Source organism: Bicyclus anynana, chromosome Z, assembly GCF_947172395.1.
Source record: "Bicyclus anynana chromosome Z, ilBicAnyn1.1, whole genome shotgun sequence".
Classification (NCBI taxonomy): domain Eukaryota; kingdom Metazoa; phylum Arthropoda; class Insecta; order Lepidoptera; family Nymphalidae; genus Bicyclus; species Bicyclus anynana.
In genome coordinates this window covers 2,030,911-2,058,238 of record NC_069110.1, presented here as the reverse complement: position 1 = coordinate 2,058,238, position 27,328 = coordinate 2,030,911, and the positions used below count along the sequence as shown (strand labels likewise).

General features: G+C 37.2%; 1 protein-coding gene across 6 annotated transcripts in view; it reads right to left on the bottom strand.

The window, feature by feature from the left end:
* Positions 1 to 354: 354 nt before the first annotated feature.
* LOC112045528 (zinc finger protein zfp-1) overlaps positions 355 to 27,328 on the bottom strand; it is a 68,007-nt gene continuing 41,033 nt past the window's right edge. For 5 of the 6 annotated variants that reach the window (XM_052890863.1, XM_052890861.1, XM_052890865.1 and 2 more), the window contains 9 exons: positions 21,154 to 21,254; positions 16,063 to 16,202; positions 15,017 to 15,115; positions 14,126 to 14,162; positions 13,295 to 13,466; positions 12,217 to 12,334; positions 11,620 to 11,754; positions 10,340 to 10,449; positions 355 to 9,211 (listed from right to left, as the gene is read on the bottom strand). In XM_052890863.1, coding sequence (XP_052746823.1) covers positions 9,167 to 9,211; positions 10,340 to 10,449; positions 11,620 to 11,754; positions 12,217 to 12,334; positions 13,295 to 13,466; positions 14,126 to 14,162; positions 15,017 to 15,115; positions 16,063 to 16,202; positions 21,154 to 21,254 — 957 coding nt within the window. In that variant the 3' untranslated portion in view covers positions 355 to 9,166. The remainder of the gene's footprint in view (positions 9,212 to 10,339; positions 10,450 to 11,619; positions 11,755 to 12,216; positions 12,335 to 13,294; positions 13,467 to 14,125; positions 14,163 to 15,016; positions 15,116 to 16,062; positions 16,203 to 21,153; positions 21,255 to 27,328) is intronic. The other variant, XM_052890864.1, reaches the window with a different exon arrangement.

The following is a 27,328-nucleotide window of genomic DNA, read 5'->3' as shown; positions in this document are numbered from 1 at the left end:
ATATCTCTGAGCTTTGTAGGTGGGAAAATCATCAATAAACAGACACAGGACATGTAAGGAACACGTATGTTGGTCGCGATTTGCATGATGACATGCAAACCAAAATATTATATTGTGCCTGTCATAGATTTACGAGTCGGTACAAGTATTTATCTACGGCGCCTGTAATAAAAAATACTAAAAAAATACCAAAAAACCTTGCCCTTCAGACAAAACTCACAGCCATTTTGCGAATTAAAGATTTTGACTCTGAACTTTGTAGTTTACCAAATCCCATAAGATAATATACTCGTAGCTGTCGGAAGTGAGGCTTGGTCAATACCCAGGAAGTGTTATTAGAAATAAAGTAACAAATACATTTAAAATCTTTATTGAAGTCTCTAAAACGTTCGACAATAATGTAGACAATAACATTGTTACCAATGAAACGGATTAAAATGAATATTACAGAATATTAACAGAAAAATGTCCGCCAGGTCCTTTACTTATTTGATTCGGTTTATATATCTTTCATCTAATTATAATATGTAACTATTCAATTTTTCACAAATCGCGCGGGAACCATGGTTTTTTTCCGGGATTTTTGATAATACAGAGTGAAATCTATTTCCGTTTAAAATTTCAGCCAAATCGTTTCAGTAGCCGCAGCGTAAAAGAGAAACAAACATACACACTTACATACACACAAACTTTTGCCTTTATAATATCATTGTGATGTCAATAATAAAACGATATCACCATTACCTCCTCTTTCTGACGCAGTCGGGTAATAAATGTATAAAATAAATATTGAGTGGGAAAAATTTTTGAATATAAACAGATACATATATAAATATTTTTCATAATATTTATATATGTATTTGTTTAAATTCTACTCGTAAATTTGCTCTCACTCAATATTTATATTATACATTTATTACCCGACTCCATCATGTATATTGTGTTAAACACAAACAAAAATATTATATTTGTGACATGCAAATATTTTATGGAGAGACTGACAAAAAATAATTTACAATATTGCCAAAATTACCAGTAAAACACAGGTATCTCATTTACACACCGCGTTTCATTTTTCTGTTAATATTCTACACAGTAAGTAAATATAATAATTGTAAGAATAACTGAGTGTATTCAGAAGTATACCTATGCATGCATACCTGTATAAATATAATGCATGTATCTGCAAATAAATAAATTGATTGATTGATTAATTGATTGCATTTTTAGCTTAGTCTCGGTAACGCCAGGGTTGTAATAGTGTTAGTCACGGCAAGATTAAATATCTTGTATAATACATATATTTACCAAGGTTCGGTGTAATAAGAAATAATTTCTCAAGCCAAGTTGTATTTTGTTATTTATATTTATATTTTAGATCCCGCGTGGTTCTTGTTCCCGTGCTTTAGCTGCAATAGCCTTCCTCACACTGAAATAATTTTTCAAATCGGACTATTAGTTCCTGAGATTAGCGCGTTCAATCAAACAAACAAACTCTTCAGCTTTATAATATTAGTATAGATTTTAACTGTCATGGACTGATACGTCAGTGGTTCGCTTTTGGATCATGATACTTTATGGGTTAAGATAATCTAACAATATCAAAATATTATTTAAAAAATTTTTTAGTGTCAGTCCGGAGACGGAAAGCCGTAAGTTCCGGCCACGATACATTAATAAAAAAAAAACGATTTAAAACATGGACGGCAATAGTTAAATAAATAGAATTTAGAATTACAATTTAGTAATTATCAACAATATTTGACTCGCATCGAAGCGTTGTAATGGTACATGGCCTAAGCCCAGTCTCTTTCATCTAACAGAGAGGAAAGAGGTCAGTGCAGAGTGATTGGCTGTTTTAAATAAGGCAAAAGCGGCCAATACTAAGGTAAAGCGACCCTGGCGTTTAAATTCTTATGTATGCAAGTTATCCTTACAATATGAAGTTAATTTAATTTTGAGTTTAGTATTTATATAGAAAAACAAGATAAAAAGCAAAGTCTCGAACGGAGTGAGATCACATCGATAGTATAGTTCTTACGACTAACATAATATAAACATATATCCTCTTACGATTAACGTGTCATATATCCCTAAGAACATTTATATAAAGATACAACTGCATGCAGATATAATCTATTACAAAATTGTATACTTTTTAACATTATTTAATTTAATATGTGTGTCGAAAGCGAAAGGTAGTAAAACACTAACCGGTACGATAGTGACAATTTGAATTTTTTTTCATAATCTTTTAATAAAAGAGGGAAATACAATTGGATTTATACAGGAAGAATTTTTTTTTAGTACGGATATTTTTATATTTTGTACATAAACAAAATTTAATGATCACGTATTTTTTCTTTTTTTTTTAACTCAAAAATAACAAAGTTATCGTTAGCTAAAGTTATTTACGTTTAAACAAAATTTGAGGGTCACCCTATCGCTGTACTAGGTAATAGGCAACTACAAAATCAGCTGGTAGGTACTAGGTTACTAGGTAGGTGGTTTTGCGGTACCACGTGTGATTCGACTTAAATGCGCACGCGACGGCTTTGTCGGCGTCTTACAAAGTGCCGCCAGCAGTTGCGCAGTTTGTTTGGTAATGTGTCCATTATTTTGTTATTTCTGAGACATAAATTGAAAAAAAATATACATAAAATGTATCTAACTGTTTGTAGATTTATGTTCAATTAATGATACGGAACCACGAAAAAAAATATCCGCACTAAAGTCCGAATCACCCTGTATTTTTTTTTTGTAAAATAAATCTTATATTTCTTGCTTCAAAGTCTTATATTCCGCATTAACTGCTGCTGTTATAAAAGTTGACCTTTAAAACAATGAACATTAGATTGATTTTACATTGACATACCTTTCCATTAGCAATAATAAAAAAAGTATAGGTATGTAGTAGACATTGAACATTGTTTCATGTGACAGGTAAGAATCAAGTCTGCAATGACAGACACTTCAGAGAGAGGCAGTTATAATTAAAGACACCAAGTAATTAAAAACATCGACTAACTTTAACATCGACATTGATTACACATGTTATAACATTAATAGTGCTCGGTCCATCATACAATATTCTATTTGATACTACAGGCAGGCTCAAGTATGAATTCAATCGTGTTAACGCCCACAAAGTAAACATATACACGCACATGGGCGTAGCATACTTTAAATTGAGTATCTCACATTACAAATTGATACTGTCCGACCATACCATAATTTTTGCGGTAGAAACCCAAACCGAATTTCGGCTTTAGCCTCAGTTTCCAGTTTTTCAGTTTTTCAGTTTAAGTAACAGGGGCAGCTGTAGCCCCTTCCCGATTCCTCTTCGCTACGCCCATGTACACGCAATAAATTTTTAACATTGAACGTTCTCATTCAAACTCGACAGAAAGTACGCGAAGTGTTGAAAACACCAAATAGAATCTTGTATAATGGAGCGGGTATATTGAATGAGTGGTACGGCCTAACCGCGGCGTCCAGATCGCGTAGAACTTGTAGCGACGTGTTCACATCGACGCGTCTTCTGATTTCATACAACACATCTTATTGGGGCCCGATCCAGGGGGGGGGGGAGGGGCAAGCGGTGCTTTCGCCCAGAGCGGCAAAATTGAAGTAAGACAAAATTGACTTATTCCATTATTCAAAACAGATATTCAAGTAGTTTATTATTTTTACATAACGAACTCAAAAACTATACTATTCTGTAAATATACTAATATAATAATAAAAAAAAGTTTTTTTGCCTATGTAAAAGGCGGTAAAATTTATCTTTTCTTTTAAATTGCCGGATCGGTCCCTGCATCTGATTGCCGAGCACGCCACCGCGGACGCTGCGGTACAGCCGTAGCCGGGGTGCTTTTCCACCAGAGATGTGCTACGCTACGTTGCTATGGATGCGTTTGATATCCACCAATCATATTCATTGGTGCACATAGCTTAGCACTGGTGGAAACGTATTCAACTAAGATATGTTTTTTATATGCAAGGATGTGTGCTATGGGCCGTCATCGCATACTCGTAGCTTGAGCAGCGCATCTTTCTCGCACAGCTATATAGCTTAGTATTGGTGGAAACGGTCACGTATTTTCGTAGAGCAGATTTTACATCTTCGCAGCATAGCTGCATAGCACATCTCTGGTGGAGTAGCACCCTAAAGAACATAAGTTTTTGCCTTTATACGAATTTGGTGGTTCGTCAAAGCAACCGTTTGCTGAATAGTCATCCGTTATCACGTAGTGCTATAGCTTGGCAAGATCGTTGATGACACTCTCATGATATGCGGGCGACGGGGGGACCATCTGGAGTGTTACGAACGAATTTGCCAAGCTATACAAACTTGTGGCACTCTGGCTCAGTGATGGTGTAGCTGTTGTCGCGTCACAAAGACGTGATCGCTGCAACTTTCCAGTTTTGGACCGAGTCAGAAAAGTTTATGGCACTATACTGTAGTGACGGACAGACAGATGTCCAAATTCGTAGAACGCAGTGTGGATATAGAACATCGATGCAAAACTTGATAATATACCATCGAGGCACACCGAGGACACGATATCAAATCAACATAGCCATATAAGAAGCCAGAATCTGTGTTAAAATTTTCCTTAACAGTCGCATGTCATAAAACTTCCATAATTAAATGAAAAAAATAAATCATAATAACATGTTTGTTCGCATGCGTTTTACAATGCATTCGTATTTTAATAACCCGTATCATTCAATTCATAATCTACTAATAATGAGTAAATAAATTCAAGAAGTGTACGCCGAACTAATTTAAATTCGTAAAAGAAATATTTATTATTTGCAACAAAATGAAAACAATGCTAGATTCGTTCTTATACAGCCATGTCTTTGTACGATGAGCCAATAACATTTACTAAAGATTACCATTATAAACTGTAATCACACAGAGCGACATCAACACATTTAGATATTACATGACATCAATAAATAAACATATTCCAACTAACATCAAAACTTAGACTAAAGACATAAGACTTTCAACGGGGCTCCTGAAACTCGACTGCAAGTTCGCAAGTAAACGAATCGATAAGACACAGAGTTAAGGTCGTATGGGGCTCAAGTTACCATATTCAACCTTCCACGCTGACAGTCAAAATGACGAATTCGTTTACTTAAAAACTTACACTCAGCCTAAAATTCGAAAGAAGCCCTACCGAGCCAGTTTCAACTATTAACGGCGACGTCGTTCAATAGGCTACGAAACGTCAAGCCTGTTTATTTATTTATTTTTTAATTGAAATCGGTCTCGCTTACATTTTCCTCTAGCCCCCGCATCAAAACAATGTCGTCAACCAATTCCCAACAATCATTAGCGATTCACAAAACGAGTACTGTTTAAAACATTACCATCAAATCTTTAAATACCGCAAAGAGTTCCTTTCTAATTATAATTCATCTCAACGACCGTTTTGCAAGAAAAAAAAATGATTTTTAAGACTTATATCACTCTCACTTCATTATATGTGAGTTATAAAGAGATGGATATACGTTTTAAATATCAATTTAGTTTTATTCTACGAGCGAAGCATTCGTAACATCATTCCTCAGCCAAATAACGTACACTATCGTTCTGTTGCCTGCGTATCTGAATCAATTTTAATTTTCCAATTAGCAATTAAAGTGTCCCATGTTCATTCATAGATAATGTAAAATCCGTGTTAAAGTGCATCCATGTGCCATTTCCTTTAACAGTTTCGTTTTATTTGTAATAATTGTCTTTATTATCGACTGTCAAGTACTCTCCAATATTGATCGAGAATACTTTAACGACGTCGTAATATAGTTTCGAATATTTGAAAAAACATTAAATCTACCTCTTTTATTTACTAAAAAGCAGATTGTAAAATTGTTTCAGTATATTCACAACAAATTAGTTAGCCGTGCTAAAGGAAATAGCCACAGATACAATAAATATGTCATGATTTAAATTCCAAATCCGTGAAACATCATATTATTATTCGTATCGACTTACACGCTAAATAGTTTGCTAACAATAGTAATCGTTATTTTCCATATCTTTGGATGACATCTAGAGAGAAATATATTCTCTACAAATTATTTTTAAAAGTCATAAAATAGAAATGACGTATGCTCATTTCCTTACCTTACCATTACAATATATATTTTGGTTATTAAATATATTTGGGCTTTTTACTGTATTCAAATTCTACCAGCCGAATAACCGGTGCTCGAAATTTGCATATCTTAGGCACATGTCTATTTCTCTTATATATTTTTTTTCTTTCTGACAAACTGAATGTTTAGCATCAAGTTGTCAATTGACAAAATAATTGATTTAATATTGTATGATGAAGTTACAAGTATACAACGAGGTGCTCGAGTCAATTTAATATATATTTTTTTCATTTGATTCAAGTCAACTGGCCATTACAGTCAAGCCTTAAATAACAAATTTGACCGATTATTGCTAAAAAGCTGGCTCACAATTAAATCAATATAAATAGATTAATATTATAATACATGTTGAGATTGTAATAACGTTTTGTTTGTCTGAATTTGTCGTTAAAGGCAAAATGATTCAATATTCAATTATATAAAATTTTGTTTGTAAAACTATAAAACAGTCTTACTATGTTTAAAACTAATGAATCATTTATTATAAATCTTTAGAAACATAATGTTGCAATGTGCAAATCTTTACAGCGGTTCAATAGGATAGCATTCACAATAAAATCCTACAAACACATTTTCTATTATTTCTAAAAATAAAAAATAACCACCAGTAATCGTAACTACTATAAAACTTGCTAAATACTAATAGTGTTTTAAAATTTTGAAGTTTAAACGTATCTTATGCACTAAAACGTCTATAATCTAGGCTGAGTCTATAGTCTACTGCGGCGTCGACCGTCGCTTTACCATCCATAGATACATCCTCGCAGAAACTAGAAGCTTGGCATTGTAAAAATACGAAACTACAGAGCAATGATTTAAATGAATATCTAAACTTTAAACTCACTTGTAATTAGTTAAAATTGATCTCCACTCATCATAAATACTAACTTCTGACCATCGACCTCCTATTAAAAAGTGGACGCACAATCAGCGACCAAAAAATGGCCCCACTCAATAAGTACCAAATAAAACTTCTTGGCACTCAATTGAAGTAGTCGCATTTGCAAATTCAACCTTAAACTCAATGATAAACGTTAAATTTTCTCTGAATTTAGGATTTTATTGAATATTAAACTATATTTAAAGACCTTTAGGTATAATTTTTTTTACCAATAATTCTTAAACTGTCAAAGCAAAATTGGCCAGTTTTTAAATGAAATTTTCTACATGATTGTGCGTCCTTTTATTATAAGAGGTCAATGCTTCTGACTAAAGTTTTTCCAAATATTAATCAATGAGTGCCAAGATCAACTTTTGGGTGGACTTTTAAGTAGGATTTGTCAAAGGTTGAATTTGCAAATAAATTCAACCTTTGACAAATCATTTTGATCTGTCTGAGGGTGATTTTGCTCTGAATTTGCGGTTTTATTGGAAACTGCATTAATTTTGAACTTTAAGATATTTAGATTTAATTTAATTTAACTATTCTAAAACTACTAAAACACAAATGTGGACAGTTTGTAAGTGAAATTTTCTATATGACTGTGTTTCCATTTTAATAACATCTCGACGGTAAAGGGTGGCCAATAATATCTTGTTTTAAAGAAACGTGAACAATAAATATTCCTATAAAAGAAAATCAAGTAACGTTCACGAGGCGTAGGGTGCATCCACGATTTAAAATCTATGACTAAAACTACAACTATTTAAAAGCATATCGACTTTACTACACTACAAAGGATTCTCAACTTGCGACGTGATTGTCTCTATTATTTATATCGTATATATAATTACATTTAGGAAATATTAATTCAACAGTTGAAATGGTGAATAAATTATTTAGCTCACACTTTAAATGAAGCTTTGAACTAGATATATAAATATTTAACTTAAAAATTATATACGTTGCAAATAAAATTCGAACAATTTATTGTACGAGGTGAGTTGAAACAAAAAATTTCAATGTTGTATAAAGAAGTTGTAAACAAGCAAAAACTGTTGTTCGTTGAGCTTAAAGCAATAAAAGTAACGTTTTGATACCAAAAATAATGTATCAATCCTGTAAATTTTATATAACTTAAAAAATAAAATCATTAAAATGTCAACTTTAAAACAATTTTAAGATTATTTTAAAACAAAGAACTGAAAGATTAAAAATGGCATTAAAATTCAAACAATATATTATATGTGGCGAGTTAAAAAAGTGTGAATATTACATAAATAATTTAGTAAACAAGCAAAACCTATTGATTGTACGCGCAATAAAACTAATATTTTGATACCAAAATAAAATAAAATTCAGTGAATTTTATAAAACTTTAAAAAAAATTCAATAAAATGACAACTTTAAAACAATAGGGATGATCTTAGTCAGTTTTTTAAATTGTATATAAATTAAGATTATGCTAATAGTGAAGCAATTATGTAAAAGGAACAGGGTATCTGCGATCATTACTCTCAGGGTCAGATTTGTTTATAGTTCATATATTTAAAAATGTCACATTTAGTGTAAGGAAGCTAAAAAAAGAATTTTCAACTAATTACGATAAAAATTTTCAATAGATTTTGAAATTTTATAATCTCATTTATTTTGCAAATATCCAGACAATCTTTTCTTTTTATATATAAATTAGTTAACATTAACCATATTTACCCGAATATATCATAAAAATCAATATATTCAAACCTAGTTAGTCATCATCCCCATTTTAAGATAATTTTTAAACAATAAATAAAAATAATAAAAAGATAAAATGGGCGTAATGATAGCGTGCATTTTTAAAACAAAAAAAAAACATAATTTAAAACCTGCGTGATCATTATAAAAAGAAAAAAAAAAACGGAATATCTATAAAGCAGTAACAAGTGGATGGTGTTATACGAGTGTACAGTAACAGTGGTACTAAGGCGTGCTCGCCTAGCGGTCGCAGCTGAGAATCGCGTCGATGGAGAAGTCCGGGCGCCGGCGCCGGGCCTGTCCCGCCGCGAGCTGCGCGCGCGCGGGGGGCGCCTCCCCGCTGCCGCCGGCGCCCCCGCCGCCCGGCTCATTTCAGCTGGGCCCACCCTTGCCCGCGCCCGCCTCGCGCATGATGAGCTGCACCACACACACACACACACTCATCATCATTATACTATAAACAACTCAAACACTCATCATCATTATACTAAAGCCATACACAAGGAGTACTGTTTACTAACAAACAAATTAGAAATGAGGGTAGAAAATGCATGTCATTTCATAATTTTTTTTTTTATAAAATGTTATTCATAATATATTAACTATATTTAATTGTTTTAAGCTTGTTAACCAAATTTATTTTCATTAATATAAGCACAACTTAATTATAATTATTACTAAGTGTGAAATAACTAGTGATTCATACCCTCATTTTTTATGGCTTTAGTATATGTGCGCTGTATCGTGGTGCGGGTGACAGTTGCCTTATGAGGATCATAATACGTGCTATTATCGTGAATCGCGGATAACTTTCAAGAGTGAAATGAACTGTCACCTGGACCACGCTACAGCACAAGAACTGTAACCACCCATATTGGGCTCACTTTTGAACAAGAGTCTCCTCTCAGAATGAGAGGGGTTGGGTCTTAGTCCACCACGCTGGTCAAATGCGGATAGCAGACTTCACACAAGTGGAGAATTAAGAAAAAATCTTAGAAATGCAGGTTTGTTTTTCTCACAATGTTTTTGCTTCACCGTTTGAGACGCTATTTTTAATTTTTTACTCAAAAACAATCAAATATAAAATACAATTAGCTATATCTATATTTATATGTAAATTAAAATTTTAATTAAAAATCTAAATTTCAGCAAAATCGGTTTAGAAGGTTCGCGTGAAAGAGTAACAAACATCCATATATCGACATATTAGCATTTATTACTATGTGAACGCTGTGGCAACTTCGCCCTATTAAAAAGTTTTGCCACACTCTTCATTATTGCTCTGCTCCTGTTGGTCGTAGTATGATATTATACACCCATGCCAGTCACAGTAGCTTTCTATTGGTAAAAGAATTTTCATAATATACGTATATACGTTACAAACAAAAACTTTGCCTCTTTATAATATGAGTATACAAGTATAGATGCCTAAAGACAAGGTAAACCAGACGACGCTGCTTATGATAAGCTCTAAGCCATAGAACTCGTACCGGTGATAATTCAATCACCTAATTTTTTTTCTAACTTTTTTTTTAATGCACTCACCTGCGGTCGGTCCGAGGTGACGGTCTCGGTACGCACGGGCGGCGGCGGCGCTCGCAGCGACGCGCCGTTCTCGCGCGAGCATCGGGGCGGCTCGCCCGGCCCGCCCACCACTGTCGGCACACAGTTGTTAGTATGGGCGTATGAAATTACGACACCCACAGAACAGACAGCACTAAAAGCTAACGCTTTTAGCAATAGAAGTACCAAGGGGGCGTGGCCCGCTTACACCCGGGTGTGCGGAACTTCGCAAGCGTTTCCGCTCATGTACTAGCAGTCTTGTTTTGTTCTGTGACAAAAGGAATAAATAATATTCAACTATAAAGTAAGGGTAACATATTTCTTTTTTCAGTAAATATTAAATAGCCATTTAGGCCACGCCCCCGGGTACGCTGGTTTCAAGACAAAGAATTGGCACTTTATAAATCTAGTTACCTCTTATATATGTGATCATACCACATAAAATAAGCAATATATTTGACTGTGCTTGATGGCACAACAAGATCTTGATGCCCGGTACACAGAGGCCTGAGAGGCTCGGTTCATGCACTTAATAATTGCCAGATGAGGCATAGGGTCCGCTGCAGTTGAGAGAACATTAGGTCTTCCCGCTCGTATCTTCCGTGCTCGGGAGACTCCTGCTACACTAATTGTAGCATCGTGTTCATGGGCACATCGCGTAACGCCACGTTTTGCTGGTAGCGAGAAACAGAACCAGGATATTCCTAATGATTTTAAAACTTCAGTCCCGTCGTGACCACGATCCATGCAACTGGCTCGAAATATCGATGTTCAAAAATCTCGTCGTTTTAGCATGGTATGTACCCGTTTAAATAATATTCAGGATATTGCTGTTGCACTCTCCAGCTTTCCATAAATACAAATGGATGGACGGAACTAATTGTCCAACCGTAGCAAAAGGCTGTCAGCCTTGTTGAAACCTATACAGAGGTTCTCATTTAGTGACCTTCCTGTAGTTTCAGGCGTTGCAGCTACCAAGCTAGTTTCCTCGATACCTGCGATGGATGGGAGGATAATTTCGAGAGAGCTTTAGAGAGTTTAGTCGAGTTGAGTTGACTGACTTCTTGAAGTCTGGGGTGGTTGTCAGTTACCGTTTGACTATTCCAGCTAACTATAGTAGTAGTTAGCTGGAATAGTCAAAGTGGAACGCCTCGTTTTCAAGATAAACAAGAGATTATTTTATTGTTAATAGATTCACCGAAATTCATTTTCGGTCGCTCCTGCGCAGCTATTGCAGGCACAACGCAGTAATGTACACTTGCCTGCAGTGAGCGGGATGGCGAGGCGCGCGTTGACGGCGAGCAGGTGGTCGCGCCGCTGCAGCAAGTTGCCCACGTGCTCCTCGAGGCGCACATTCTCGGTGCGCAGCTGGTGCAGGCACGACAGCAGCGACGCTACTGTTCAAAATCACTTCATAACGTAACGGTTTGAGGAAATATCTGGCGCATGAACCACATCACTACCGAAACCGTCACCTCTCGTCTCGGTGATGAGTCCAACCCCTTTGCCGTTGAACTTTTTTTGAGGGTTTTACTTGACGAAATCAGCTATTCTGATTACATTTTGCGGAACGTGTTCATTGCACGTTTTAAGCTATGTTTTATCCAACAGATGGTGATGAAATCGGAAAGTAGGTTCATTGGGACTTCAGTAATAAGCGTAAACACCACGTCAATAAAACCAAACAGCAGAACCTTTTTTCGTTAAAAATTTAATGGGTCTAATCTAACTGACTTTTCAATTTGACGCCTTTATTACGTTACAGATTGTAAGTTAATAAAGGTGTCGAATTGAAATACTTAAAACGAAAGTCCCGAGGGTATCTGAAGTGGGATGCTGTTTGACGGAATACGGCTTACTATCGAAGTGCTGCGCTTGCTCCATGAGGAACTGCGACCCTTGCTCCCACTGTCTCTCCAGGAGCTGGTCGAGACTCTGTGCGCTCGAGCTGCTGCGACTACTGCCCGTGATCGTGCTCTAAGCAAGCAAACACAATTTGTTTTAAAACCATTATACGATCATTAATTATATACAAATACAAACATACAAAAAGTAAAATCATTAATTATATCAATGGAATTGAGCATCTTGCTGACTTTTTGATGCTGCTGGCTCAAGGTTAACATGAATTTGAAATAACAACGAATATAACAGTCAATATATTTTGGAAGGTCATTTGGCTTTGGCAAGTGGCATGATGACAAACCAAGCGCGTTTGTCTCTATAAACTGACTAGCTGACGCCGCACGGTTTCATCCGCGTGGTTCCCGTTCCCGTAGGAATACTATATAGCCTATAGCCTTCCTAGATAAATGGGCTATCTAACCCTAAAAGAATTTTTCAAATCGGTCCAGTAGTTCCTCAGATTAGCGCGTTCAAGCAAACAAACAAACTCTTCAGCTTTATAATATTAGTATAGATAAGACGTTTAGTTAACAACTGAAAGTTATAATATTAGTATAGATAAGACGTTTAGTTTTACACAACAACTGAAAGAACGTAATTAAATTTTGGGTGAATATGATAGTTCTCCCAAATAAGCCTTAATCCTAGGGAGCTTATCCTGAAGGTGGCGGATATGGAAATGCCCGTTGGCAGTTGAGACGAACGTTCAGCATTACATACATTAGAGTAGCGGCTGAAGAGCCCGCATGGGTCAACGGCAACGTTTAAGTCTTCCAGAATACGACTTTGGTGTCAGGTGGCAACCGGTCGTAAAACTTGGCCAAAACGTCCATACCAATCATGAGGTACATTAAAATTAATGAAACAATAAAGGATAGGGCGTTCCCGTTAAGCGACTAAGAACATGAACTACAAGAAATTCTAGGGCGTTCCCGTCAAGCGTAGATGGAGCAAAATACAACGAAGATACGAACGTGAGCTCTCAGTCAAGTCGGGACTATCGACCGAAGGAGGAAACGTCAAGATATTTACGGGTGCGGCCTTGTTGATCAGCGGCGGCGGCACGAGCGCGTCGGGAGCGGAGGTGCCGGCAGCGTGCGCGGCCAGCTCGGCTGCCAGCTGCTCCTGCAGGCGCGCCGCCGCACCGCTCTCCAGGTTCAGCTCGTTGCCCAGCATGTGCGGCGCCGTGCAGCTGCCACCCGCCCTGAGACACACGCATACACAATGATACTTCTAGTCCTGGTAAAATACTGCGCTTGTTCTTTCTACTCAGAAATGGCAAAAGGCACTCAAGTATAAAAACTATACCCAGGTCGAACAGTCATAAAATGTAGTGGAATAGATAAAGTTACGATAATAGGGGTCGCATTATTGCGGGTATTATCATATATTCTAATTGTGAGAATCGACCACGACCTTGGTAGCAGAAATCAGGCTCACTATCCACTGCGCCACTTGGTCGTCTAATAAAAGTTGACGTAATTATTGTATTCATAAAATTAACCTGTAATGTTACGATATCTAAAAACCCTTTTTTATACAGTTGTAACTTTTTAATTCCACAGTGAAAAAAGAATGTCGTGTTAGATTGTGTCTATAGTCCTTTTCAATAAAGTCTCATCCAGGATTCGTTGTGAAGATGGCGGTCCTAGTCATAATCATTAACATCTGAACGACCATTCGTTAAATAATTTACCATTATGACACTCACTCACTCACTTTAGAGCTCAGCATGGTAGAAGATTTGACGTTAAAATAGACATTTTTAGTAGCGATACTATAACTTGAAATCTATTATCATTTTTAAACCATATTTTGATTTTTCATTCTCACATTTACTGAGAGGTCTATAAAATGACTCACCTATATTCCATTTTCGGCTTCAACGCCCGTTCACAACCTGAAATCAAAAATTAATTATTTGTAAAAGAATAAATCTATGAAGTCTGGTATTTTGTTAGGGATTTCCCAATACTGAACTCATTGCAACGCACTTCTTCAACTGCTTCTAGCAACTCTTTTCCTTTAGAAGTAGTTAACCTTGAATTCCAAATGAATCTCTTTCCATACTTCTATAATGAACTTAAATAACTTCTTTTTCATGATGATGACAATAAATTGCTACTATTATTAATGGGTTTAATCTAGATTGAACACTTACTGATATAATTTAAATTTCGTGGTCTTCACAGTTGATTTATTCATGATTGTAAAATTGTATTGTTTAAGGTTTTCTTTAGTTATTATAATAAAAAAGCGCGCAGGTCATAGGCCTTTTGTACGGACTTCCAAACATTACGATCCTGAGCCGCCTGCATCCAGCGAATCCCTGCGACTCCCTTGATGTAGTCAGTACACCTAGTGGGGAGTCGTTTTCTGATCTGGAACCTCAGAATCCGAACGCCCATCGGCTTTCGCACTATGTGCCCCGCCCAAGAAAACCTTCACCTGATCCTCTAACACATATATTTTGTCATTCACTCTCGTTAACAGCTTTTTATTCTTCATATATTTTTATTGTGGACGTACGTGTACGTCATCACGTAGTGACCTTTGATTCTATATAATCATCAATAATATTTTTATTAAAAAAATAGTTTTTTTACGTCTTACAACAACCAAAAGTAGGCCACCCGCGGCAAGGTCGTACGAGACGCAGACGGCAGCGCTGTGTCAGCACTTTACACTGCAAATGCAGCTGTTTTAAGCGGAATAAGAAAACTGATTGAACATTTATATAACAGAACAATTTACCAGGCGAGCCAGGCGGTGAATCCTTGATGGTCTCCTGGTACATAGGCGGCGGCGTCGGCTGCGGCGGACGGCGAACACTTGCCAGCGCGTGAGTCGCTTCTGCATGAAAAAAGAAGATAGCAAAAATAGTTATTTATGTCCCTGTCATGTAATGGGGGATATTGTAGCACGAACGTTTTTGCAATAAGGCGAAGCCAAATGGCTAATTAAGTGCAATGGCATACATGAAACTATGTATATATTTAAATTTAAAAAAAAAGTGTGTGTCAGCGCCGACGCACGAATGGAGTTTACTTTTTCAGATCGACTGTCTAAATAGGTGTATGTCGCCCCGGAGCATACACGCCTGAAAAGTGAAAGTTGCGCAGAATAGGTTGCACACAAAAAACGTAACGCTGCCATTTGTTCATCGAATTTTACTGCCTAATTTTTTTTCATACCGGGGGCTTATATATGAAAAATCTATTCTTAAGGAGTAACATTTACATAGTAGTAAAAAATAAAACATTAACCATTACGAATTGAGTAACTGTAATGTCTCCCCAAATATAATTTTTGTAAATAAATAAATTTCAACAGAACATTATCATCGTTATCCGCCAACCCGCATTGGAACATCGTGGTGGGTCGAAGCTTCATGTCTTCTCTCATATAATGATTTCTGGCTCTGTAATCATCATCATCAAGCCGATGAACGTCCACTGCAGGACACTGGCCTTTTGTAGGGACTTCCAAACATCACAATACTAAGCCGCCTGCATCCAGCGATTCCCTGCAACTCGCTTCATGTCGTCAGTCCACCTGGTGGGAGATCGACCAAGTTTGCGCTTTCTAGTGGGCGGTCGCCATTCCAGCACCTTGAGACCCCAACGTCCATCGGCTCTTCGAACTATGTGTTCTTCCATTGCTACTTCAGCTTCGCCACTCGTTTACTTTGAGTTATGTCGGTGACTTTGTTTCTTTTGCGGATGTCCTCATTTCTGGTTCGATCACGCTCTGTAGTGGGCTGTTAAAAATAGGCTGATAAAGGATTATAAGCAACTCACGCATAGGTGGCGGCGTGGCCATAGAGACCACAGAGGCGGTGGCCATCGCTGCTCGCTTCTTGTTACGCATGCCGGGCGGCATCGACTGCAGGTTGGCTGCTAAAGTGGCGTCTTTACTCTTCCCGGCTATTCCACTTACACTGGAAACCATGGAAAAATTTCAAATTCAAAATTCATTCATTCAATTATTAATTTGCAAGCACTTTTGAAACGTCAAGTTATGACATTATTTAGTGGTGGCAAGTAAAGTCGAAAACTTTAATGAACGATATTTAAAATATATATATACGAATAGTCATAATTACTACAAATTGAGTGAAACATTGCACCGGGACCGGGTATAAGAGCTGGGCGGAGATATCTTTAAATAAAATCCGGTAAAATAAAAATATAATTTGTATTCAATTAATAATTTTATTTATTCAAATAAAATTACAGTTACAAAATTAAATTAAATAATTAGAATTAGAATTAAAAGAATGTCATTGAAATAAGTGAATCTAAATATAAGTTTGTTCCAAGATAGTACGACAATAGTCCAGCGAGCAGGGATGTAAACTAAGAGGCCCCGCTCACTTACAACTTTTAGTTGGCCGACTTAATCGGCTGATTATAGAACAGGTATAGCGATGTATGACAGCCCGCATCTGTCCAACTAAATCATGTACAATTAAAAAGTCGGCCAACTAAAAATTGACAGTGAGCGGCCACCCTAAGACCTTCCGAAGTTTTGGTCAGGAATCGTGGCTTGTGCGCATAGATATCTATCAGCTTTAGATCACAAAGCATTAAACAATGATAATATAAATAAAGTATGTGGCGCTGCAGCAGATACATATCGGCTCCGTGTAAAAAGTTATGTATAAATTAATAAGTATATTTACATAACTCATTTATTTCAATTAGAAACTTAGAGCTTAGCTACAACGCATAATACCAGTTGTTAGTGTGATAACCACCCTACCGGCAAAGACGTAACGCCAAGCGTTTTAGCGTTCCGATACGATGTCAATAAATAATGAAAGTAAAAGCGAAAATTGTCGTGTTTTAAGTAACTATTCGAACTACTCAAATCATCACAATATGTGATGATTTCATCACAATATATAATATAAAGTGAAATTATTGCTATTTAATATCACGTACGTGTACAAATATGATTATTATAACATATAAATAGTGGAAATAAAATGAAAATTTCGAGGGTGTGCATAAAAAACTGTTTCGCCAATCGACATATGAATATGAACCGCATCGCATTTACGCTACCTAAATGTCATTACTTACTATACGTACACGTCGAGTTGCCGTAGCAGCACGATCACTGGTATACCGACGCTTAGCTATAAATCTAACACCCAGCTCGACAGACTCGGATCAAAAGTTTTACAAAGGACAAGACCGAAAAATGACATTGCATTTACAGGTACTTAGCACTTGATATAAGTCTATAAAAGGTATAAAAGCTTGCTATAAAAGGTCTTTGTCTACTTCACAATAGATGGCGTTGGTCAATCAGAAATTGGTTACCAACTCCATCTATTATACTGTATACCAACTCCATCTATTATACTAGTGAGCTAATTTATTGTAAAATTCAAAGCTAAAACATCTTTAATTGTAAAACAATGATGTATATTTTCCCCTTAGGTATTATTTATTGAACTGCCAATTACCCCAAAAACCTATTTATCTATATCAATAATCTGTGTAACTTACACGAATAAAATATAGTTAAAAGTATTGTTAACAGATGCCGCCAGTAGTATTATAAATTCAACTAACAGACAAAATGATTAGAATTGCATTTATTCAATGCAATTGCATTTACGTATATGTTTACGTCCAGTACGTTGTAATGAGAAGTTATAAGATTTTAATTTAAAGCAATCTAATGTGTAAATATTCATTGGTGTAAATTTTCCGTAACAATAATAACATGCTCCCGGACGCAATTGTTTTTTTTTTCGGCCACTTAATTATAGCAGCAAACTGATTCAAGATAGAAAATATTTAAAAAATCGAATTAAAAATATAACTTGGTCACCTTAGGGATTTTTTCAAAGCTACTCAAATTCGTTTTAGATAATTAGGAATCGAGTGGTTATCCATTTGAGTTTTATCCATTGATTATGGGATTATCCTGTATATTACGAAACATAATATTAATTTACGACTAAGATCCAAAGGCTTCAAAGTGATTTCGTCAACAAAAATACAAAAATTATTGTTTTTGGTTTCAATGGTAAGCCAATGTGACTACAAATCATGAAGTCCTGGGTTTGAATCGCTAGTCGAGGCCAGAATTATCTATCTATCTAACCCCTCTGATTCTGAGAGGAGACTCGAGCTCAGCAGTGAGCCGAATATGGGTTGATAATGATGATTCTCAGCCTGGTTTGGGGAATTGTATGTAGGTGCTTCAGTATTGTGCCCCGGAGAGCACGTTTAGCCATTATTACCATAATCATCTGATACAGCGTCAACATTATTTCAAATATTATTACCTTAGCTCGCTAGCACGCCAGCCCGCATTGGAGTAGTGTGGTGACTTACCAAATAGGTAATTAAGGACGTCAGTAGAATAATAGGCTAGTTGACACATTTTTAAATAGTCCTAAGTTGTTAATTACCGTTTATTAGATTGAAAAATAAAAAATTTTGAAACGTGAATTCATAATAAATTTATTTTTAAATATTTTTACGAGTCAAAACTTTGTCGGCCATGGTGGTCTATATTTTAACTGTTTCATGACGTCACGTTAACATTAAATATTAAACAAAAGGAGTGCCTAGCAAAATTATTAGTTAGTAAATAGTTTGACGTTTATTCGTGACATAGAGTAATGTCGTGACGTCACAAAATGGACGACAACGTTTTGGCGTTTGGAAAAAGTTATGAACATAATTTCTAAACCAAGTTTTCTATGAAATCCTTAATTGACATATTGATATCGATATATTACGGACCTTTATTCCACGTACTGACCGAAATTACTTAATATTGTTTATATTAGATATGAGTCAACTACCCTATTATGGAACACGGTGTACGTTTCAAAACATATCGAGTGGCAAGTTATTTCGTTAAAAAAAAACGTCACCACTTGCCACTGCCGCTACCTACTGCCACCACTATTACGACTACCACATAGTCTATAGCCAATATTGATATTATAAGATAATGGTGATAATAATTAGTCGAAAACTTAAAATTAAATCTACGAGAATACCAAACTATCCACACTAATGTCACTGGCGTAAAATGAGGTTATTATCGACAATTCGTTCAACTAACCATGATGAATACTTTTCTACTTAAACTTTTATTTCTATAAAGATTTTTAAAGTAAGACCCCTCCCGCCGGATGTTGTTAGTGAAAGTAAACATCCTGTGCACGATATGTCGTCGGCCCGGTCATTACCACCAATCAGTGATCGGAGCACCATCCTGCACCCACGGGAGGCTTTACAGGACAACCTGAGGTTAGGTAAGCCTCATATTATGCACGTGATCTACAAAACGTCAATGTTAGTGGTAGTGGGTGTCCATCAAAAATAAGGACGAATGGGTAATTATCAACGACAACTTTCTTAACAATTTGTTAACTATACTAATATTATAAAGCTGAAGAGTTTGTTTGTTTGATTGAACGCGCTAATCTCAGGAACTACTGGTCCGATTTGAAAAATTCTTTCAGTGTTAGATAGCCCATTTATCAAGAAAGACTATAGGCATATATTATCCCCGTATTCCTACGGAAACGGGAACCACGCGGGTGAAACCGCACGGCGTCAGCTAGTTATATTTATAAAAATAAGTCGGGTTTTCCTTCCTGACGCTATAACTCCAGAACTATTCGTTGGAAAGGTCTCGGGCTCCGTGACGTTTATAGCAAAGAAAATTAGGGGTAGGGTAGAGGTAGGGTAGGCGGAGGGTAGGGGTAGGGTAGGGGTAGAGGTAGGGAATGGGTAGGGTATGGATAGGGTAGGGTGAGGAGAGGTAGTTGAAAGTTTACATCGACTTTCACGCGGACGAAGTCGCGGGCGTCCGCTAGTTTTATTTACAAAATCTGAATTGGTAAAGTTTCCTAAAACATTAAAATCGAAAACAAAATGTATTAAAACATTCGCAGGCGCGATGCACACAATAACAGACAATAATCGCATACAACGCAGAGACAATAAAAAAAATAAAAAAAACGCACGCACATTTTTTTGTACATAAAAAACTCGACAAAATATTAAGGATACACGAAATATGCACTAAAGCCATAGTACCTGCAATGTTAATGTTAAGTTAATGCGAACGCAAGGTCTGGGGTTCAATCGCCGCCCACAGGACTATTGGGTATGTTCCAAAAATAAAGCAAATATAAACTGAGTTGGGCAGTAAGTCAAATAGAGATAATTCTTTGATATAGTTATTTTGGTAAAATTTACTGTAATTGAAAAATTAAATATCAATGTTGTAATTGGACTACTCCGTTGCTCCTGTGGATAGCCGACGCAGACTATATTATATTAAATTTTATTATTATAAATATATAATTATTAATATATTATATTATATTTAAATGTAAGACATGGACCTACTGACTTAATCTTATTACAACCCTCCTAGCAAGAACGATTGACAACATACACTTTGATCTCGTGTTCTTAAGGTAGCACTAGCACCAGTGGCGTAAACAAGGTTTATTACAAGGGTATGCAATATAGGTAAAAATAGTGCAAAACGGGAATTTCTTCTACAATAAAGTTTCGTAGTGAGTCATCAAGGTAAACAGGGCATTTTTGCATCTATGAAGTGCACGCCACTGACTAGCACAACACTATCTCTACACTAGTTCAAAAGGCTTCGTGTAGATGCCGCCGCAGCCGCACCGGCACCGCACCGCAAGCCTGTGAAGAAAGGTAAAAATGTGATGCGGTGCGGTTCCAGCGCGGCGCCGTTGCGTTTTCATCTAAAGGATTGCGGCTGCGGCGACATTTACATGACGCCTTAGTCCCTGAGCTCGTGTTGTCGGAGATGGACGTTCCGTGATGATGAAGCTATTGGGATTGGTATGAGCAGCAAATAGTACTGACCTCGGCTTGTTGGTGTCCTGAAGTTCGTAGGCCACGTTCAGTCCGCCCCAAGCGCCGCGCGCGCCCACACTGTGCGGGGAGTGACTCGGATCCACGGCCGCCTGAAACACTCTCACACTTTACAGTACCGCCCAACCGCGCTTGCGTAACCGTGGGCTTTGGACCTAGAGCCTGCGATACTCAGACATACCCCATTTTCATTATCACCAGCCTTAACGGCCTATTACAGGGCCTCCCTCTCTCCTAGCTCAAAGCTTAGGCTCAAAGCTTAGGCTTCAAAGCTTACCCATAAATGCGGTTTGGAGGAATTAGGATGATAATATTATACTAACAGCCATTATAAATATATTAAAAGGCCCAGTGGGTGTGACCTCTGCCTCCGATTCCGGAGGATGGCGAACCCGGTCCGGGGCATGCACTTTCAATTTTTCGGTTGTAGTGCATTTTAAGAAATTAAATATCACGTTTCTCTCAAGGGTGAAGGAAAAGCATCTTAAGGGAAACCTGCATACCAGAGAACCTTCACACACGCAGACATTAGAATTCTCTGCGTGTGTAAAGTCTGCTAATGCCCCCTCTCATTCTGAGAGGAGACTCGGCAGTGAGCCGAATATGTGATGATAATGATAATGATGATGAACGGCCATTATCGGATGTTAATGATAATGGCACGGCTCAACGTGCTCTCCAAGGCATGGGGCTGTAACACCACCAGCTTCCCAACCCTGGGCTGAGCTGAATATTTATAGAAAATTTCTTAGAAAATAGATGAGATCAGTAAATATTCCAGGACCTCCTTATCCGTAGCCACAGTCTGAACGTTCGTCAGCTCATGCTCCTCTTGTAGATATGTACGATATGGTGGATTTGGAAGGTAGCCGGTATTTTCAAGGCTCCAGACCCTCAAACGACTAAGTATAAAGCATGTATTCCTTATGCATAATGTGAGAAATCACGCCCAAGTCGCCACTCAGGTTCGCGGCAACCCTTTGTGAACACCGCTTAAGGTAAAGACAATTGTAAAGGTATCTTGCAAATAGTTGCCACGTAGCTTACAGCTCGTGATATCGTGTACAAAATAAAAAAAAATACATTTTATACTTTAACAATCGAAGATCTGAAGCCTTCATATTTGCTACTTTCTAAAGCTAATTAACCGGCTACAGTACTTATACAATGAACAGTTTTCCTAAAATGTTGTATTTATTTTATAAATACCCACTACAGCCAACGCAAAACACCCGTTGACTGAAATTCATTCTTTATCAACTTTTACCTAGAGCTTCTTTTACTGTATTACAATAAATGTTAAATAGAGATCTGAATTTAATATTTTATTTCATTAAGTTAGTACCTTTTGATACTAAAATTATTTATTTGACTTATTTTTATTTTTTACAAATTAGCCCTTGAGTACAATCTCACATGATTCCCTCTCTCTCTCACGGTGAGTGATAGTGCAATCTAAGATTGAAGCAAGCTAACTTGTTAGGAGTAAACTGGAAATTGACAGCCCTTGCGGTTTCTTCACGATATCGTACCGGAACGCTAAATCGTTTGGCGGTAACTAGACACGGCGGAAGCCTTCCACAAGCCAGACCTTGACCAATTAAGAAAACCTCAATCAGGCCAGCCGGGGATCGAACCCAGAACCTCCGTCAAAACGACCGTCCGGTATGTCTGGCTATCTATAAAGATTGTGTGTGTGTGTGTGTGTGTGTGTGTGCGTGTGTGTTTGTTACTCCTTCACGCCGCAACTACTAAAACGAGTTGACTGAAATACAGATATATGAACTCTTAGGGCTAATTAGTAACCCGAAAAAATCCATGGATTTCGCAGAATTTGTAAAAAAACAAGTTTATCAGGTCGTAACGTAAGAACACTTGAGTTATTAAGACGAATTTAACAATATTTTAATAACATAAATCCCTTCAGCGGTTTGGAACATATGAAGTAATAAGGAATATTACATACATACATACATATATACAAGATACGCGCGAAAAACAAAACCCTCCTTGCAGTCGGGTAATAAAAAGAACAACCAAGAACCAAGAAGAAGAAGAAGTATATTGATAATATTAGAATCTTACCTCATGGTATGTTTTACGAAAGTTTAAACAGCTTAGCAGTATCACTCGACTAAAGTCAGTGTAAATGTAGCTTAATAAAAAAAATGTCTTAGTTGGCTAAGGGCCTATCACTTAAAAAAAAAAGTTTCACATACAACGTTCTAGCGACCAGCGCGCACGCGTTCGTTTAAAACTTTAACACTATCGTTTAAATTTATCAAATCGGACGAGGAAAACTCATTAATTAATTATTATATTATTATCCTCACGTTTATCCTAGCGGAATAACAAATGCATGTAGTCGTTAAATGGGCCAATATTTGTTTAGTGTTACAATAGTTTGGGCGGCGTTGTTTATATAACTGAAAACAACACGTGCAAGTTTGGCACACAGAAACACTCTGACCTCACACAATATAATACAAAAACATAAGCGTTCGCTCACTTCGCTCAATGCTCAGTGAATGTGTCCGACTGCCCGTTCGCTACACATTTTGCACATGTGGGACTTAAGGGAAGGCCGCACCAGGGGAGCTCGCGTCGGCGCTCGCGTTGAGTCTGGTCATTAGCAATTGGCTTATGATTGACACAAGTGGTGTGGTCACGACACGATATAAAGATACAATACAGAAGGACAGAGGATACGATAGAGGCGAAGTCACATTCTAGGTATATGAATGCCCAATAATCGAATCTACAAGTTCATTTTTAAACAATGCTTGTGAATTAGCTGATGAGCGAAATAGTCTCTGCAATTGAAGTTTTGAACCCGATTGCCGAAAAACGTGCGTCTCTCTGGCATAATCAACTTACATGACCTAAATACTTAATAAAGATGTTACTAGATACATCTCAGACGTGGTAGTGGTATATTAGCATCTAGAAACCTTAAAAGCTTAGACCCACCATGGCTGATCCAATTGAAGATTGGCAGGCTAAGGGATTAATAATTTTTGATTCTTTAACGAATCACCATCCGTTGTGACTGGGACCGACGGTTTTGACATCTCTTCAAGGCATATCTTCGAGCTAAGAATTTCACTGTCTTAGAAAGTGATCGAATCAGAAATGAGGAGATCCGCAAACCAAAGTCATCGACATAGTTCAACAAGTCGCGAGGGCACATAGTTCGAAGAGCCGATGGACGTTGAGGTCCCAAGGTGCTGGAATGGCGACCCTGCACTAGAAGCGCAGTGTTGGTCGCTGACGACATCACGCGAGTCGCAGGGATTCGCTAGATGCAGTTGGTTTAGGATCGTGATGTTTGTAAGTCCCTATGGATATACAAAAGGCCTATGTCCAGCAGTGGACGTCCATCGGCTGACATGATGATGATGCGAAGAAAGAAAGCCCTCCTGGGTTTTCTTATCCAAAGCCACACATGCTAACCACTGGACCGACGAGGCGTGCAATATGCATCATGATTATCTCTAAGTGACAAATCAGAGGACAGTTGCAAGACAGCGTCTATCAAGGACCGTCTGATTCAATTTTGACTACATATTCGATTATGCCAGTCGACGAACATGGGAAATGGTCACATTATACGAATTAGCTTGAGATAAACTAAATATTTATACGATATTACTAGTTAATGACTAATTATAGTACAATTCAAATTCAAATTTCGATTTGTTTATTTTCTGCTTGCGCTAAAAGGGCTTGTAAAGTAGGCTCACATAGAATCAAGTGGGCTTAGTTTTCAAGCACTTTTGAAATATCAAATATGTCTGTTGTACAGAGGCTATTATACCCGGTCGGAGTGCCGATTATTTTGAGAAGAGGCGGCAATACACTCAACGTAGGCCTAATTTATAATAAATTTACAATAATAATTATTATAACTAATGGAAAATTTTCAACAGTAATGGGAAAGGTTGAACCTTCTGTTACAAGTATTAGAATGTTTTAACCATATCAAAACGTAAACTTTGTTAACCAATGCATTTAATTTTAGTTATTATTAGCTTTAATTTGCAAATCCACATAAGTCTAAATTTCTCACGTACCTACTCGTATATCAACCCTTTTGCATAAATAATCCCCTTGAAGGTCATCCAGTTGCAATTAACATTACAAGGGATATCTCAAATAGAGGTAAAGACTTCACTCGCAGGAGTACTAATCCAAACTTATATTGTTCCATTCTAAACCTACACGAAGTAGAACTATGCTAAAAATAAAAAAGCAACATTAAACAAAAACACGAACGTTAAAACGTGATTGAAAAAGTAAAAAAAAACAAATAAAATCCCCAGGCTTACGGAATTTTTGTATCGAGAGATAATAACCGTCAAAAGCTTTCATAAGTAGAGCTGGCGCTCGCTCGCGGGGTCGGTCATACGAATAATACGTTATCAGTTTTCATAGCACTTCCCTACGTACCTATTTGGTTCACGACGATATAGTAGCAAAAACATATTCAACTAACTATGAACTACTGAAACCCAAAAATAACCCAAAAATATCTGTCATGGCTGCCTGTCAACTTGAAATGTTAATCCTCAATGTACCTTCAATCTATATATAATATAAAAGAAAGTCGAGTTGTTACACTACTTATAACTCAAGAATGGCTGGACCGATTAGAACCAGGAGACGGACATAGGATAGTAGGGGTAAGATAGGATTAGGGTAGGATAGAGGTAGGCTAGGAATAGGGTAGGTGCAGGGTGGGAGTAGGGTATGGTAGGGGTACGGTTTTACGCGGACTAATTCGTGGGCGTCCGCTAGTTTAACTAAAAAAAAAAAGATTCATAGCAGGTGTCTACTGATCAACATCGTACATATCGGATGCATTGCGTCAAACGGATTTTTAATTTTACGGTAGATAAAATTCGTTCCATGCGATCCTTACGATGCGGATCAGTAGACGCACTTGTACCATTGGACGCGATGCGTCCGATACGTACGAAGCGAATCAGTGGACGCCTGCCATTAATCGGCGACGCTACTAAAAGGCATTTTATTTTTTATAAGTTAGCCCTTGACTACAATCTCACTTGATGGTAAAGGAATGATGCAATCAAATGTGGGTAGTGGCTCGATCCCCGCCCGTTGGACTATTGTCTTACCCACGCCTAATACAGTCTTTCCCGACTAGTTGACTAAGTTGAGAGGAATGGGAATATTGGTAACATTTAAAAGATGTTGCAAATACTCTTGAAAAATATATAAAAAAAATTGTTAGGAGTACGATTATTTTTGTTTTAATTCTTTTACAAGTTAGCCCTTGACTACAATCTCACGTGATGGTAAGAGATGATAGTCTAAGATGGAAGCGGGCTAACTTGTTAAGAGAAGGATAAAAATCCACATCCCTTTCAGTTTCTACACGGCATCGTTCAGGAACGCTGAATCGCTTGGCGGTACGTCTTTGCCAATAGGGTGGTAACTAGCCACGGCAGAAGTCTCCCACCCACCAAAATTTGGGCAATTAAGGAAACCTCAATCGGCCCAGCCGGGGATTGAATCCAGGTCACAGAATACATATGTACACCCAGGTCTCAACTACGCCACGGAGGCCGTCAAAATTGCAATTTTAATAGATTTTCATTGAAATACTTTTTTTGTTTAAATTTTGATTTTGCATTAAATTTCCACGAGTCGCATAGTGCTCTTTAAAGCTCTGCACCAGTTAGCTAACGCAATATAATCAAACAAATTAAAAAATACATTATAATCTGCAATCGGTTTACATTTTAAAAACACATTTTCGTTACGTCTGTCTACACTTTGTGGTTCATAATAATATTGTAATTGCGACTCACCATTTTAGTAACTCCAAGGGATTCGCTAACTTCGGTATATCACAATAGGGATTGGTTTTGTGTGCACTAGAGCATAATAGAATACATGATTCTGTTGTCAATATGGTAAAAAGACTAGCTCGGTAGCCCCTCGACGGCAGATGTTGTCGGAACCGGCGCAGTGGCCCGACTGATAGTTGATACTGAATAGCTTTTAAGTTTAGCATTAACTTATTGCAACGGACGAAGTGTCTCGGTGTGTGTGTTCGACTTTATCCAGGCAGCGGGGTTATTATGTATCTCGGTGTACCATTCAAATAATAAGTGACAACGTGGTTTTTTTTCGTATTTTC